Source organism: Panthera leo, chromosome B2, assembly GCF_018350215.1.
Source record: "Panthera leo isolate Ple1 chromosome B2, P.leo_Ple1_pat1.1, whole genome shotgun sequence".
Classification (NCBI taxonomy): Eukaryota; Metazoa; Chordata; class Mammalia; order Carnivora; family Felidae; genus Panthera; species Panthera leo.
The window spans coordinates 58600422-58618737 of NC_056683.1; the positions used below are offsets into that span (position 1 = coordinate 58600422).

An 18316-nucleotide genomic window follows, 5' to 3' on the forward strand; every position below is an offset into this window, starting at 1 on the left:
AATGGAAAATTGGATTTAATGTCTATGTCATTTTCTGATACATTTTATGGCTTAAATCTCTAAAATATAACTTTGCAATTATTTTATTGCTATTTTTACCATGTCTAATTTGTCCATTTTTATTTTTCACAGAATTTAAATTAAAAATCATCATTTGCATATTTGTGAGATCAGCCCAGGATTACCTTTAAGTTATAACCAAAATAACAAGATAGAGAAGTCATATCATTTTCTGACAAATACAAAAAAAAACATTCCTCTGCTGCATTTTTGGCTGCTATTTTATAATACTTTTTAGATTTAGTCAGCAGTTCTGAAGCTTGTGCAGATTAGAAATCTCTTAAGAAATGCCCTGACAGCAACAAAATCTATGTTATCTTCTATTCAAAAAACAAAAAAAAAAAACAAAAAACGATCATTCTGGAGAAGTACTTTCCTTCTGTGGCACTTGGAAGCTTGTTTATATATGTAGCAGCAGAAGGAACTTTTCAGAGAAATTAGAAAAATACAAAAATACAAAAAACTATGTAATGCCTACCCATAGAAAAATTATTAAGTAACAGGATATTCTGTAAATATTCAAATCCAGAATATTACTGGCATACCAAGTTGAATTGTGAGTGCAGAAGTAATTCAGTTCCTGATGAAAAGAGAATGGAATCTGAGAACTATATAATTTAACCTATAACAGTATGCAGAAAACTCAGGAAGAAAAATTGCCCAGCTATTGTTGGAACTTAACACATCTTGTATCAATATTCTGGATGATGATGTCACTGATGGCTGTGGCTTGTACTCATCATGAGGTTGCTGTGGCTAACAAAGGTAACCAGGGAATGAAAAGGAATTTCTGACCTGCCCGAATTTTCTCCCCAGTCACTTCTTTACTAAGCTTATTGAATATTATAAACACAGAAAATATGAAGTTAGATGTTACAGACAGTAAATTAATTCCAATTTGAACAATGTTATTTCCATACCTATACCTGTATACAATAAAACATGTTTATTTCAATTTCTGTTTTTTATTTACTCTCATTCTATTATTACTCAGTTGTTTATGAATTAAAATTATGATACAGTATGCATGTATCACACTTTGAAATTAACAATCTGGCCCTTATATATTATCTCAATCTCTGCCAAATGTAAACATGTCCTGCTGTCACTTGTTATTTCTTGCTTGTGAGTACCTTGCACTTCATGAGGCTTTAAAAAAACTTGGCTTCACCTCATTTGTCCTTCAAATATTATACTCTCTAAGCCCACAGGCAAAATTATTGACTACCCACCAAGTTAGATTCTTGATTGAATTAAAATTAGAATTTCTATATCTCTTAAATTAAGAATAAGGACCTAGAAACCCATGAAAATATACACATATCTGAAAATATACATATATCTTCAAGACTTAACATATGATGTCTTTATCAAACTATATTGTCCATGTGCTTAAGATTCAATGAAATGAAACCAAAAAAAAACAAAAAACAAACAAAAAAAAAAAAAACATTCTACCTGAGTGTTAATAAGTCTTTCTTTGAAAAAACTAAAAATGCTTTGAATGAAGAAAGTTTAAAAAGTAAATCAAAATAAGCTATCAGTAACATGCTGATATTTATTTATGGCGTGTAGATTCAAACTGAAATTTAAATTTTTGTGGTCCTTGGATTCTTGACATTTGATGCAATTAAAAACAACTAACAGGGTTTTGTCGTTTTGTTTTCTGCTGTGATTATTGTCTGGATGGCTGCTAGTTTGTTAGCTAGTTTACTGGTGGTTTTTTAACTTCAATGGGAAAACACACACACAAAAAAAATGAAATTGAGTGAAGCCTAGAATAGCTAAAGGACTCATACTCTAGTAGTATTACCACTTTCTATTAACATACTGGATTTTTCTCAGGAAATTCAAGAACCATTCAATATTCTTCATAACAGTGATGTGGGATAAACAGACACAGGGAAGATGGAATATCAACCTATATAATAGAAAAACAGAAAAAGAAGTAGGTGCTTTATAAAGATTATTGTCTCTAGCTGAAACAGGAGCAAAACTTAATTCTCCTTTAGCTACTTTGGCCCAGAATGGGTGATATTCATGCTTACATGTTTACTGTCATTTGCTTTGCAATACTCCATAGTTTAAAAATGAGCTCAGCATAAATGGTAAATATATCAATACAAGTATCTCTTGGGTAAGATGAATATATTGGGTCATTTCCCTGGGGAAGTTAATTTGTACTACTTCTGATGAAAAGCTGTTCATCTTCCATATTACTAGACGGTTATTTTATAATACTTTAATATAAATGTTTGACCTTTAGAAATCTAGTTCTTTTGGAGAAAATCCTAGATGCGCTTACAATTAGAACCATTGTCGAGTATTTTGTGTTGCCAGACCGCTAATTAAATTCCTGCACATAACTTTTTCTTCCTGAAATGCAACATTTAGTAAATTATTTTATAATTATGCAAACATTGTTTTGCATATCTTTTGCATTTTAATGAATTTGGGGGAAACCACAATTTAGAATGAAATCAGAATATGAAAGAAAAGGTGTTGAACTAAAGCTAAAAAACTGCCACCTAATTGTAATGACAAACACTACTTTCAATGAGATTGAAATTCCTTTGCCATTTTAAGTCTCATCTTTTCTGCTTTTGAAGAAGTTTAAATACAAACTCACAAAGGACAGAATAAGAATCTTTCAGGTTGAAGAACTGTCCTCTTTCCCACAGCCTTTTCTTTAATATTACCTCTCAAATATGTGTCTATGGCTCCTGTCTGCTATTTGGTTAGATGAGTCTTCCATAAGCTCAAAGCCTAAGAATCAATGAGGGCAGAAATATAATCCACGTAATAATTCCCTTGATTTCAGCAGTATTTCAACCAGACACTAATAGAACAGTATATTAATAACAGGACTAAATGTATATTAATTGCTTAACAAAAGGAATTTTTGTGGCAGAATAATTACATTAAAATATTTGAATTTCTTAATTTGTTAAACATTTTTATCTCATATCCATTTCCTGCTCTTCAGAATATAATAAGTATACATAAGCCTCAAACTTGCATATGCGAGAATTTTGTAGGTAAAGACCTAGAAAGAGTGGCTCAAGTTGTGGCATGACTTGTGTGAAATAGTTGGTGTCTCAGTTGTCTGAACGTTTGCTAAATGCTATGATGTGCTTTAGAAAAGAACTGATAAATAGGAGTAAGAAATATTATACGACAGGCAATATCACATGATAGATATATAGATGGCAGATATATACTGTTGGGAAAATAAGTAAAGTTATGCACCTTAAGATGGCCAAGGGGACTAACCTAAACTGTAGTCCCTAGCTTAGAGACTCCTCTTCCAGGTTCTTCTTCCTGCCCCACTTGCCACAAGCACCAAATTACTACTCATGCGGAATGCAGAAGTAACAGAGGATAAATTGTCCCCCAAGCTTGCGCTCGGAACTCAGATCTCTGGAGAGGGATCTCCTCTGAGCCTGCTGGTGTAAAATAAAACTCCGATCTCCACCAAGATCTCTGAGTGCCATTTGGTTTTTCCGGCAGCTATCCAGGCTGGTTACTTAACATATTTGGTTCCCTGACTGGGAAACCCAACCTCTATGGCCCATTGTTGCCGCCACTCTGGTAAAACGGCAAGGCAGTACAGAAAGAAGAATTGGCAGTCTCCCATTTGGTCTCTCAGCCCCACCACTCCACAGTTCCCACTGGACTCAAGGAGACTTGGCAGGTGAGGACCTGGACCTGACATCAGATACTGGTAACGCCTGGGGCCCCACAGAGCTGGAAGGGGGACCTGATCACTCCCCGGAGACCTCAGAGGTCTCATAGGTAGGAATTCTATGGGAGGCAATGTAATAACCTCTGGTGTGTACGTGTGTGTGAATGTGTGACTCGGCCTGGCTTGCCTGTCAAGTTCAAATCTGTGGCTCCACAGACGGGAACCCTTAAGGTCCCCAAAAGTCTACAGAGTCTGTGTGGGATCACCTGTGTCGTGGTGAAAGGCATACAGCCCAAGTCCTGGGCGGCTTCAGAACAGACACCAATTTCAAGTCACAAAGCTGAGTCCTCTATGACAAGCCTCAGCTAAAGTTCCCCCAGGAACAAGACCAGTGGAGCATCTGATTGATCCTCTCCTCTGAGAGGATACCCCCCACCTTGTCTGTCTGGGCGACATTGGACATGGGAAAAGGATTAATTGGGTCAAAACAGAGTAAGCCCATGATCCTCAAGGTCATGCTTAAGAACTTCAAAAAGGAATTCTCAAGCATAGTTACCATAGTTAGTATGAAAATGACACCCAGGAAGTTAAGGACCTTTTATGAACTAGAATGGCCCACGTTCAATGTAGGATGGCCCTAGGAACATTAGACGTCCAAGTGGTCCAGCAGGTTTGGCGAGTAGTCACTGGAAACCCACATCAACCTGACCAATTTCCATATATCGACCCCTGGCTTGAAACTGCCCCAAATCCCCCACCATGGGTGTGATTCATCCATAACAAGCAGAGTCAGCCAAAGGTTTTAGACACCTCACCCAGAGACCTGAAGGAGACCCAGAGGAAGACCCTGCCTTTCCTCCACCTTACCCACCGAGGCCCAAACCCCCCACACTCCCTGCACAGGGGCCTGAAACTCCTCCACTGTCCATCTCTCCTCCACCCCTGAACCTGGAGAATCCTCTCTCACCAGGGTTAGCAGCCAGACTGCGCCCCATACCTGGACCTGGTGCTCTCCAAATGCCAGTAAGGGAGATGACAGAACCTGAAAGACAGAATGAGGATGGAACAGTCCAGCCCCGCCATTCCATAATGTATTATTAGCCCTTCTCTACAACTGACTTCCTTAATTGGAAACACAACACCCTATCACACCCTGAAAAGCCACAAGCAATGGTCGACTTGATGGAGTCCCTCTTCCAGACACACCGACCAAGTTGGGAAGATTGCCAACAGTTACTCCATACCCTGTTTAATACAGAAGAAAGAAGGAGGGTAATGAGGGAACACAACAGTACCTAGAAGACCACACACTGCCAGGGATCAATGATCCTGCTGCCTGGGCTCGAGCTGCCATGCCTAAAGAATGCCTGACATGAGACTTCACCACAGAAGAAGGACAGGCTCACATCCATTGGTACCAAGAGGCTCTCCTTTAGGGAATGCGAACTGGAGCCCCAAAGCCCGTGAACATGACTAAAATATCATCAGTCAGTCAGCATCCTGGGGAGTCTCCTGGAGACTACTATGAAAGACTATGTGAGGGATACTGGGTATACATCCCATTTGGCCCCAAGGCACTAGAAAGTCAACTAATGGTAAATACCTCCTTTGTGGCCCAGGCCGCTCCAGACATCAGGAGAAAACTCCAAAAGCTAGAGGGCTTTACTGGGATGAATATCACTCAGTTGATAGACGTCGCCAATAAAGTTTTCATGAACAGGGAAGTCACAGCCTAGCGGGAAGCTGAAAAAAAAGACTAAAGAAGAGGATCACCCTTCTCGCAGCAGCACTGAAAGAAAAGGACAATGCAAAGACGGGAAGCTTCAACCACCAAAGAGGGGAAAGCCCAGAGCCCCCTTAGCAAAACACCTATGTGCCTACTGCAAAGAAAAGGGACACTGGAAGAATAAGTCCCTGAATCGGAAGGGGCACCCAAAACCCAGGCAATATGGGGAAGAACCTTGAGAAGGGGACCTTATTGGTCTGGCCGAGATAGAACTGGACTGAAGGGGACCGGACTCTTTCTCTCTTGGCCCCCATGAGCCCAAAGTCTAAATTAAAGTGGGGGGGGTCAGACAGTAACTTTTATGGTTGACACCGGGGCTGAACATTTGGTTGTCACTTCCCTGGGGGCCCCTTTTAGCCAAAAGAGAGCAACCATACTTGGGCTACTGGGACACAGGCGATACAACAACCCTTCTGCCAAGCTCGACAATGTGAACTTGGGGGTCACAAGGTCCAGCACGAGTTCCTCTACTTGCCTGACTGCCCAATTTCCCTCCTGGGCTGAGATGTACTTTCCAAACTTGGGGCCCAAATGACTTTTGAACCCACTGGACATACCAGTCTCCAATTAAACCCGAGGCAGAAGGAAATGCTAGTCTTAGCAATTACCACACCAAGGGAAGAGGAATGGAGACTATTCTGTGCCCAAACCCAACCCTGTATTACATCAGAATTCAGGCTTGCTTTCCCCTCTGTATGGGCTGAAGATAACCTGCCTGGATTAGCCAGAATTGGGCCCCCATCATTGTTGATCTGATCCCCGGAGCCCAAACCCAAAGACAGAGGCAGTACCCCCTTCCACTCTAGGCTAGAATGGGCATCCAGGAGCACCTGACCAAGCTCAAAGAAGCAGGTGTCCTAACTGAATACCAATCAGCTTGGAATATCCCACTCTTGCCAGTCAAGAAGCCAGGAGGAGAATACCAGCCAGTTCAGGATTTGAGGGCCATTAACAAAGTGATGGTTCCCCTACACCCAGGGGTTCCAAATCCGTACACCCCCATCACTCAAATTCCAGGGTCTGCCAGATGGTTTACATGCCCAGACCTAAAGGATGTCTTCCTCTGCCTCCGCCTAACTCCTCAAAGTCAACCAGTGTTTGCCTTTGAATAGACTGAACCCTTTACAGGGTACCAGATGCAGTTAACCTGGACACGACTTCCCCAAGGATTCAAAAACTTATCCACTCTCTTTGGGGTAGCACTGGCTGCAGACCTCACCAAATTTCTGAGAGAAACTACAGGATATGTCCTCCTTCAATATGTAGATGACCTCCTACTTGCCAGCGACACCCAAGAGAATTGTACAAGAGGCACAAAAACCCTCCTTCAACTCCTGTCTGACTCTGGTTACCAGGTCTCTTGGAAAAAGGCAGAGATTTGCCAACAGCAGGTCTGATACTGGGCTTCCTCCTCACACAAGGAAAAAGAGAATTAGGACTGGAAAGGAAAAAGGTTACCATCACACTGCTGCAGCCCCAAACAAAATGAGGTTTGCGTGAATTCTTTGGGGCTGCAGGGTTCTGTCGCATTTGGATTCCCGGATTTTCAGCCATAGCAAGGCCCATTTATGACCTGGGAGGGGAGGGTGGTCAGACTGGGAGCCCCCCGCCTGGACTGAGGAAGCAAGGGCTGCTTTCACAGAAATAAAGTTCGCTCTGGGGTGACCCCCAGCTCTGGGCTTACCTGACTTAGAGAAACCCTTTAACCTCTTTGTACATGAAAAAGATAAAATAGCCCTCATAGTCCTCACTCAGACCATAAGGCCCTGGCAATAGCCAGTAGGCTACTTGTCAAAAAAGCTTGATTCTGTGGCTGAAGGGTGGCCACCATGTCTTAGGGAGCTAGCGGCCACAGTCCTGCTCATCAAGGAGGTGGACAAACTTACACTGGGACAAAAACTTAATGTTAAGGTCCCACACTTGGTCATGTTCCTCATGAACACACAGGGATATCGTTTCCTCTCCAACTCTCGGTTGACAAAATATCAAGGTCTTCTCTGTGAAAACCCAAGGATCACTCTCAAAACAGTAAGGACACTAAATCCAGCCACTTTCCTTCCCATGGAAGAAGGGGAACCTGACCATGACTGTTCTGAAGTAACAGGTAAAATCTATGCCAGTCGCCTGGACCTCTAAGACCAGGCTATAAAAAACAAGGAGATCACCCTGTTCAGCGACAGGAGTAGTTATTTACAGGAGGGCACGCAAAAAGCAGAATATGCAATAACCCCAACTACCAAAGTTTTAGAAGCCAAGGCATTATCAGAAGGATGGTCAGCACAATGAGCTGAACTATACGCCCTAACCTGAGGCCTCATCCACAGCAAGAGCAAAGGAGTCAACATCTATATTCTCAGTACACCTTTGCTACCGTGCATGTACACAGGGCCATCTATAAAGAAAGAGGCCTCCTTACTGCTGTAGGAAAGACTATCAAAAATAAGGAAGAAATACTAGAATTCCTTGAGGCCATATGGCTGCCAGACAAAGTAGCTATCCTGCACTGTAAGGGACACCAGAAGGGAAATAACCCCATAACTCAAGGAAATCGCCTGGCTGACAAAACAGCCAGAGCTGCCACCTGTGAAGACCCAGGCGAAGCTCCCACCTATACTATGACCCTGGTGCCCCCAAGAGATGTCCTTCTGCCCCTTTACACAAAAAAGGGAAGAAACTGGGCCTCAACAGAAGGGGGCACAATAAACAAAAAGGACAGTGGGTCATGCCAAACCGACACATCTTTGTCCCGTCATCTATGGAAAAACACCTGGTCCAAGAATATCACCAGCTCACACACCTGGGAAAAAACTGACCCTCAAAATGATGCCAGCCCCTGAGATCTTCAGCCCTGCTCCAGCCACACCCTAGAAGCTGGCTAGCCTGCGCATGGCAGAAGCTTGAGGAATCAGCGTGTGGACCAAGTCCGGAGGCTCAGATGCAACGCTGCCAACCCTTGCCCCTTACCAGTGTCATAACCCTGATCTTGTTCCTTACTATTGGATTAATAGAGGCTGCCCCACATCCTGGCTCCCTGCCCTGGCAGGACCCCTTCTTTCCATAATTTTACTTGTGACCATCAGCCCCTGTATCCTAAACACTCTGGCATGCTTCATTGTAAACACCATTGCTCGGCAAACTGCAACATGCATCTTAGCCCTCCAAGGGTACCAAACCCTAGAGCTAAAGGGTGATGCCTACTAAAAAAGATTTTTAAAAAAGGCATCAAAGGAGGGAATGTTGGGAAAATAAGTAAAGTTACGCACCACAAAATGGCCCATGGGAGTAACCTAAGCTCTAGTCCCTAGCTTCGAGACTCCTCTTCCGGGTTCTTCTTCCTGCCTTGCTTGCCATACATGCCAAATTACTACTAATGCAGAATGTGGAAGTAACGGACAATAAATTGTCCCCCATGCTTGTGCTTGTGACTCAGATCTCTGGAGAGGGATCTCCTCTAAACTCACTGGTGTAAAATAAAACTCTGATCCACAATAGATCTCCAAGTGCCGCTTGGTTTTTTCCATCAGCAATCCAGCCTGATTCCATAACAATACATACACATACATATATATATATATACACATATATACTTCACCAAAGATGTACATCTTTAAAATACATCACTACCAAGACATTTGATATGTAGTTACCGTCCCTTCATTCACTTAACTCATTTATTGACCTATTATAAAATATCTTTTCAGTATCAATATGAAATAAAATTATATTCAGACAAACAGAAAATGGAGAATTTATCACAGCAGAAATGCTTAAAAGGATATGCGAAATGGTGATTGTCATGTATATGGTAAGAGAAAGCTATTGAAAGCCTGGAGATATAGGAAGGAAATAAACACAATAAAAGAGAAAAATGTGGGTAAATCTAAATAAATATTGCCTACATAAAATAATAACATCTTAGGTAGTTTTAAGTACATGTAAAACAACAAATTCAAAAATATCCACATATCTGGAGGAATTAAATGTGCTAAAAGTGTGTCAGGACTATGCATTCTCTGGAATGTGGTACAAGTACTAATTTATATTAAAACATGTTAAACTAGGGGCATCTGGGTGGTTCAGTCAGTTAAGAATCTGACTCTTGATTTTTGGCTTGGGTCATGCTCTCACAGTTAGTGAGATTGAACCCTACATTGGGCTCTATGCTGACAGAGTGGAGCCTGCTTGGGATTCTCTCTCTCCTTTTCTCTCTGACCCTTCCCCACTTACACAGGCTCTTTCTCTATCCCTCAAAATAAGTAAACATTAAAAAATAAGTAAAATGTTAAACTAATTAAAAATGTTGTAATCTGTAGGGTAGGCCTCTAAAAAGTAGTAAAAGTATACATAAACATCAAATTAATAGAGGGGGAAATAGAATGAGGAAATACTTAACCCATGCATAAGAATATAGGAAAGGAGCAACAAATGTAACATAGAAAAACTGAAACAAATGGAAAACAAATAACGTAGGGATACCTTTAAACCCAAATACAAAACAATTACATTAAATATAAATGGACTAAAATGTCCAAATGAAAGACAAAGGCAAAGGTAATATTAGAGAAAGGAGCGTCCCAGAAATAAGTGTTAAATAAGAAATTGTGTTAATCTATAAAAACATGAATTACAAGATAAACTGAAGATTTTGGAATATATGCTAAATAACATACCTCAAATTAAAAAAGCAAAATTTTAGAACTAGTTGGAAATTATTAAAAAGCAATTGTCACAGGGACTCTTATATTGCATGTGAGTGTATATATATATATATATATATATATATATATATGTACATATTTATATATGCACATGTGTATGTTTATATCTATGAAAACATATAGGGAAGTGAATCCAGTATTTTGCTACACATTAAAACCATATGGAAGCTGGGCATACAGACTGAAACATTTTTCTTCTTCAACAGAACTTTCAAACATTTGAACATGTTACACCTGAGGTAGCACCTAAATATGTCCTGAGATTATTCTTATCCCCAATTTATATGTAAGCCATAGAAAACAATTTTATATTAAAAAAAAATATTTATTTATTTTAAGTGGAGGAGGGACAGAGAGAAGGAGACACAGAATCTCAAGCAGGCTCTGCACCATCAGTGCAAAGCCAATGTGGAGTTCAAACTCCCGAACTGTGAGATCAAGACCTGAACCAAGATCAAGAGTCAGATACTTAACTGACTGTGCCACCCAGGTGCCTCAAGAAAAATAAATTTTAAAGAATATACGTAAATTACATTATTCCAAATATCCAAGCACTACTCTAAAAAAATTATATTCTAAGCCAGTATGGGCAGATGAGTCATAGGAATCCAACATTCATTACTTTTGCCCTCAAAAGGGTTCTTCTCTCTCCACTTCCTCACCAACACCTGTTGTTTCTTATGTTGTTAATTTCAGCCATTCTGAAAGGTATAAGGTGGTATATCATTGTGGTTTTGATTTGTATTTCCCTGATGATGAGTGATATTTAGCATCTTTTCATATACCTGTTCGCCATCTGGATGCCTTCTTTAGAAAAGTATCTATTCATGTGTTCTGCCCATTTCTTAACTGTGTTGTTTGTTTTTTTGGGGTGTTGTTTGATAAATTCTTACAGATTTTGCATACTAACCCCTTTATCAGATATGTCATTTGCACATATCTTCTCCCATTCTGTAGGCTGCCTTTTACTTTGTTGATTGTTTCCTTTGCTGTGAAGAAGCCTTTTGTCTTGCTGAGGTCCCAATAGTTTATGTTTGCTTTCATTTCCTTTGCCTTTCAGCCTCTCTCTGCCCCACTAGCTCTCTCACTCTCTCTCTCTCAAAATAAATAAATAAAATTTTTAAAAATGAGATGCAAAACCACCTGGATATAGTAACTTTCATGACCTGATTATATATAAATTAATAACATTCTTTGACTTCCCTCTGTCAGTTCCAGGTTTGATAGAAAAACAATTAGGGACAAAGTGAGCTTTCTGTGGACCCCAATGAACTCTGTCAGTAAGAACAGACTCACCAAAGTCCTAAAGTATGTGTGTATTCATACTACCTCATACTGGGCAGGCCATCTGAGAAATAACCCGATATATTAGAACATTGATAATCAGTCATCAATACTTGAGAGTGTATAAAGGCACCTGGGTTCCAGCTAAAGCACAAATTTGGTTGAGGCATACCCTTGAATTTCTATAGGACTAGAAGTTAACAATGTGTAAAAAATGCATGGGATTTGAAAATGTTTCTACTGCCAAGGTAATTAAGATTTAAAAAGTAAAGAAAGTTGTCATCTGGAAGGGTAGAGAAACACAGAGCTGTGTAAGTCAAATTTACAATCTATGCCTATAGCAGAGAAAGAGTTTGCTTTTAAGATAGGGGACCTTACTATCTAAATCTGTTGAAAAGAAGGCAGGATATCAAGGGCTTGGCTCAGGCCCATTTTAAATAGGGAAAAGCTGGGCCTAATTGTATAGAACAGAATGGATCCTAATGCTAATCAAAGAGCTTCCTAGCCTCTTCTTGTTATCAAGACAACAATAAGAGGAGGAAAAAGAGAATTTGGTTACTTATGTCAAGAGCAGGAGAAACCCAAAATATTTGAAGTAAAGGCAAAGATAATTTTAGGTAAGAAGAGCTCTTATTTTGACTATAAAACATTTTAGAAACCAGCAGTGTTGAAAGTGTCAAAGTGACAAGGAAAAAAAAATTAACTAAAAAAAAGATAAAATTTTGATTCCATCACTAAAATATCATAGATACAACATGAGAATTGCAAAAAGACTATTGCCTGAAAAAAATCCATTGGAATTACTCTCACATTTCAAAATCTTTGTGGAACTTTGGGGCACGTGGGTGGCTCAGTCAGTTAAGCGTCTGACTTCAGTTCTGGCCATGATCTCACAGTTAGTGGGTTCGAACTCCACGTCTGGTTCTATGCTGACAGCTCAGAGCCTGGAGCCTGCTTTGGATTCTGTGTCTCCCTCTCTCTCTGTCCCTCCCCTGCTCATGCTCTGTCTCTCTCTCTCCTCCTCTCTCTCTCAAAAATAAATAAACATTAATTTTTTTTTTAATATATCTTTGGGGCACTTCAGATAATAGCACTGGAATCAAATTTAAATTATGTAAGATCCACCCAAGTATATGGCCTTACCATTTGATGGCATCACCTTAACTCCAGTAGTTAGTGGTCACCAGAAGATTAGAATAGATAGGTTCCTTATGCTATGCTGAATGGCAGCCCATACTTAAAGCTCAATTTTACATTTTCATATACACACAAGCACTCTTCATGAATATAATGTAATGGGTTAGAAGAGTGGTTCTCAAAGTGTGGTTCGTGAACCAGCAGCATCAGCATCAGCCACACCTACTGAACCCTAGAATTACTGAATGAGAAACACTTGAGGTAGGGCTGACGCTACATATAGAGATAACATTTAACCTAGAAGTTTGCATATAAGGCTAAAATTTCCCAAAAAGATGACAGGATTAAAAAAGGAGGTAATCACCCTCATATGAAAGGTATGCTAACACCTTACAGATTTCTATAGGAAACACATGAGTTCATAGATGGAGGTGGAAAAACTAGATCAAGGGAAAAAAAGAGAGGGGTAGAAACCAGATGGAAGGGGAGAAAGGGAAAGAAGAAATAAAATATAAACGGAAAAGGAACTAGGTAGAAGAGAAGAGATTGAATAAAGAATCTAGGTGAAGGGAGAGAGAACTGACAACTGGGAGAAGCCAGACAGAGGGAGAGAAAGGAGTGGAGAGAAAAAGTGGAGCACTGATTTTAAATTGCTCACAAAATATTCTTCTTTCAATGGGATTAATTCTGTACCCTTGGGAAAATTTAGAATTATCAGTTTCTTCCCATTTCACTGTGTGAAGAGTTTCAGAGTAGAAGTGAATATTTGGATATGAGGAAACCCACAGAGTTCTTTATAATTCAGTAGAAACAGACCTCATAGAAGATACATGCTTTCCTAATAATACTCACCAATGGTGGGTATTACATGTGGTTGAACTATTTAGATTGTATTATATATATATATATATATATATATATATATATATATATATATATATACACACACACACACACACACAGTTCATGATCATACATATATAATAACATATATATATATATAAAATACATAATTAATGATCATATAATTTACAGCCAATATACAATATTGATACACAAAATGATAGGATGCTCACTATGTGTGCACATACATATACATATGTACATATACACACAGAATATGCAAATATCAAAGGACGTTTTCTCTTAGTAATGGTATTAAGAAGAGTTAAATTCCATTCTTTATTCCATTTTATGTTAGTTGATTACTATTATATTTTCACTGAATTTTGGAGGACATTCTATGTTTACAAAACAGGTGTATATATGTGTTTTTCCCCTTAAGGCAGATACCTATGTTTCAACAATGCTAGCACATTTTATGTTATTTTATTTTTACTAAGAACATGTTTGAAATGTGAAATGTCAAGTAAGGAGACAAACTTTTTAGCAAGCTTACCAGAATTTATACAGCAAATATATTTTCATCTTAAAAAAAAAACTAATCTGGATGGCCACACATTTATTCCAATAATATCACCAATTCCATTCTTGGAACTTATCTTTTTAAATTAACTCCAAAACCTTCAGGATATTACTTTAAATATCAAACAGGGAAAATATTTTTCATTTTAAGATGGAAATCCACATAATGTTTAGTTGGGTCTGCTTAATAAAAGGGGATATCAAATTACACAAAACTGTTTTTCATTATTTTGCTTAAAATTAGGTGTGGTTTAAAAGTGACAATATTATTTTCTTCTGTGTGGCCTCCATACTGCTTTTTATAAAGCAATTAAACTAAAGAAGTTTTGAAATTATTAACAATTATTTTAATGTAAGACCAAGCATAAAATCCTCAAGTAATATAAATTTGAATGCTTAATTTCTGATATTTTTATATCAAAAGATGCCTTATTACTACACAGCCAACGTGAATGTCATCCTATATAACTTTACAGAAGATAAAGTATGTTTGTGGTTTTATGGAGTTTTTTAATTTTACTAATGGAGCATTAAACTGACTGAGAAAATACTGAAACTAAGTTTTATTTTTAATGCAAGCACTCAGTATGCTTAGGCAGCCAAAGAGGAGGTTGAAGGGCAATACTGAAGCTGTTTAGGAAAATTATTGGGAGGTTATGGCTGCCTGTTTTTCTCCACAGACCTTTGACATATATATCATATTCTCTATGGTTCAGCCTGGACTTTTTAGCCTCATTTGCATGAGCCAAGGCTGCGTAGTCAGCAATGTAATTGCCCAAAGAAACAATCCTATTATTCTAAGTGAAGATATTGTTACTTTGCTAAATGAGAAAGCAGCCTACAGTACTAATCATTAGCTACATTTGAAATACATTAAATAAATGTGCTAACATTATCCAGTAGAGAATTTGAGTTCTCAGAAATACTTGCCTGTAGATCCTGGGACACAATTGCAGAAGAAATAGCCACTTAAATGTATACTGGCTGCTTCATTTTTGCAGGGCACAGATTTACAATCTTTGGTTTCTATTTCACAGACATTTCTTCCATGTCTTTGCAGACCACTGTTGCACTTGTGCAAATGGACCAAGCAGAGGCCATGCACTGATGTACTCTGGTTTCCTAAGTAATCCTCAGCATTGAGGATACATAATGGGTCCATGTAACCAAGAGAACAGCTGCATCTGCAACATGCAAAAACACAAAATCCAATTAGTCATATAATTTAAATATTTATCACATATGTACTTAAATACACAGGATAGCAATACAATAAATATGGTTGTGGGCACACTTTTATATATTCTTATGGAAAATGTCCATACTGGGCACCTGGATGGCTCAGTTGGATGAGCATCCAGCTCTTGGTTTCGGCTCTGGTCATGCATGATCTTGCAGTTTGTATTTCAGGCTCCTCACTGACAACGTGGAGTTCTCTTTCTCCCTCTCTTTCTCTCTTAAAATAAATAAATAAACTTATAAAAAAAAAGAGGAGAAAAGAAAATAAAATATCCATCCTGGGTCACTGAGTCAGTTAAGCATCTGACTTGATTTCAGCTGAGGTCATGATCTTAGTGAGGTGAGATAGACCCCACTTAGGGCTTCACGCTGAGTATGGAGCCTGCTTGGGATTCTTCCCCTACCTCTCTCTGCCCCACCCCCTTCAAAATAAATAAAAAAAGAAAGAAAATGTCCATACTTGGCAAACTTAATTTTGCCTTATTGTGCAGAATGAGTGAAAAGAACTTTGGTGAAAGACAGGTAGACTCAAATACAGGTTCTGCCACTTTAATTTCTATGTAACCTAGGACAGTGTCATTAACTCTGGTGAGACTAAATGACAAGGTTAGTGTCTCTGTGTTCGTCAGGACTTATGTAAAAATTTGCAGTACTGTTTTGTAGTGTGACAAATTAGCTTCTGCTGACAATTAGCTTCTGTGATTGCAATATAAGTGCTTGCAATAAACTTTTGTCAAGGCATTCATTTCAAAGACATTTATCCTGAATAAACACACTGCCAGCTACACAACTAAGGCCCCACCGGAAGTTCCCCTTTTTAGAAAGAACTGGTTGACCTAGACGACTGATCTTTTGCGTGACTCTGCTTTTCCCTCGCCAGGCTTTAATTTCCGCTGACTGGTGTGTTTTAAATTCACCAGCATAGTGAACTCAAGAATCCCTAGATACCACCCTCACCTCCCCCAAAAAGCCACAATTCTAGATCTGCCCTCTCTTTACCTAAGATGCAACCTCTCCCAGAAGCGAACCCTGTGCTGGCCAGAACCGGTGGTTTAAAAAAAAAAAAAAAAAAAAAAATTCAAAGTTTCCTGATAATTGTTGCTGAGGTGCATAATAAGAATAATAAAATAATAAAAACCACCCGGAGAGTCTTGTAGCAACACTGGCCTGTGGAAATACTTGTGAGGGCTCTCAGAAGTTAGCATAGGCCCAAGTGCTGTAGGCCGCAGGCATTCCCAGCGGCGAAGTGAGTGTCCCAGACCTAGGCTGCCGGCGGGTGAGTGCCAAACACCCCAGGCATGATTAGCCGATAGCAGCACTATGGATAGGCTGAGAGGCACAAATCAAGTTTGAAGTATTTAATCTCATGCCTATGAGAAATGGGTTTTATTTTTTTTAATTTTTTTTTAACATTTATTTATTTTTGAGACAGAGAGAGACAAAGCATGAACGGGGGAGGGTCAGAGAGAGAGGGAGACAGAATCTGAAACAGGCTCCAGGCTCTGAGCTATCAGCACAGAGCCCCACGCGGGGCCTGAACTCACGAGGCTGAGATCATGACCTGAGCTGAAGTCCGACGCCTAACCGACTGAGCCACCCAGGCGCCCCTAGACATGGGTTTTAATTAATAATAGTTTTTATTCATAGTATCCATTCATTTCTATATTAATTCCATAAATATATGTTTGCATTTTCTATATGACTGGCATTGACCTAAATACACTGAACATCCATTCTTGTTTCTCAACATACTTCCCTATATGCTAGGCACCACCTTGGGTAAAGTGGATTATGATATGCCATTTTAATACAATTATACACTGTATAAAATGCGCCCATTTATTCCTTTGAATATTGTACATACATGCATAAAAAGCATCAGAAGAAGGATGCATAAGGTGATGAAGAAACATAAATCACAGAGATAATCTTTGGTCTAAAGTAAAGTGTTGTGATTTTAAAGTATCCTTTGCTGGGGCGCCTGGGTGGCTCAGTCGGTTAAGCCGCCAACTTCAGCTCAGGTCACGATCTCGAGGTCCGTGAGTTCGAGCCCCGCATCGGGCTCTGGGCTGATGGCTCAGAGCCTGGAGCCTGCTTCCGATTCTGTGTCTCCCTCTCTCTCTGGCCCTCCTCCCATTCATGCTCTGTCTCTCTCTGTCTCAAAAATAAATAAACGTTAAAAAAAATAATTAAAAAAAAAAGTCCCTCTAAAAGTATCCTTTGCCAACTATTCAAGGGGCACTTAAGATAATCATATAAACATGTCAATGAGTTGAGAAGAGCAATGTCAAATTACTTTTCTTGTTATTATTAATGAAAATTAACCTACTGAACCTAAGTCATTACACTCATAAATTTATATGATGGTAGGTGTTTGGATCCAGCAAGAATGTTAAAGGCCAATTAGTTCAAATCTTTCTTCTTGTAGTTGTGAAAAATTTATCTGTTTAATGCAATTTGCCAAGGATCACTGAGATTGTTAATGGCAGTCAGTATAGTTGATGCTTTGATATATTCAAAGCACTGGCCTTGGAAAGGGAACCCTGATTCTAATTCTTCTCTAACTTATTTAGAAGTTACTGTGCCCTAGTTTTCTCATCTGTAAAATTATCAGTACTATATCTCATAGAAGAGGATTACATGTGTTCATTACTGGGAAGGTAAGTCTGCTAGCAGTCATATCATATGTGCATATGTTTGCTTGAAATAAAGTTATTGAACATGGACTTGGCAGCTATAAGTGGAGACTGATAATAGTAGTTTATTAGAAATTCAAGTAGAATGATATAATTTTTCAATATGGGTAACAAATTCTAATAAACTTCTGAATAAAACATAATATGTACTTGATTAACGTGAAAGTTTCATTCCTGGAAAATCCAATGATTATTAAAATTTTATAAAAATATTTTGTGTCAGTATGTAAAATAGTTAAGACACTGGCTCAGATATTTATAAAAAAAGTTTTATATCCACATTAAT

General features: G+C 38.9%; 1 protein-coding gene across 1 annotated transcript in view; it reads right to left on the minus strand.

Annotated features, from left to right (window-relative positions):
* The window catches only part of EYS (eyes shut homolog), a 1768122-nt gene that overhangs the window by 1412551 nt on the left and 337255 nt on the right, over nucleotides 1-18316 (minus strand). The window contains 2 exon segments of the mRNA XM_042939126.1: nucleotides 14632-14634; nucleotides 15022-15279. Coding sequence (XP_042795060.1) covers nucleotides 14632-14634; nucleotides 15022-15279 — 261 coding nt within the window.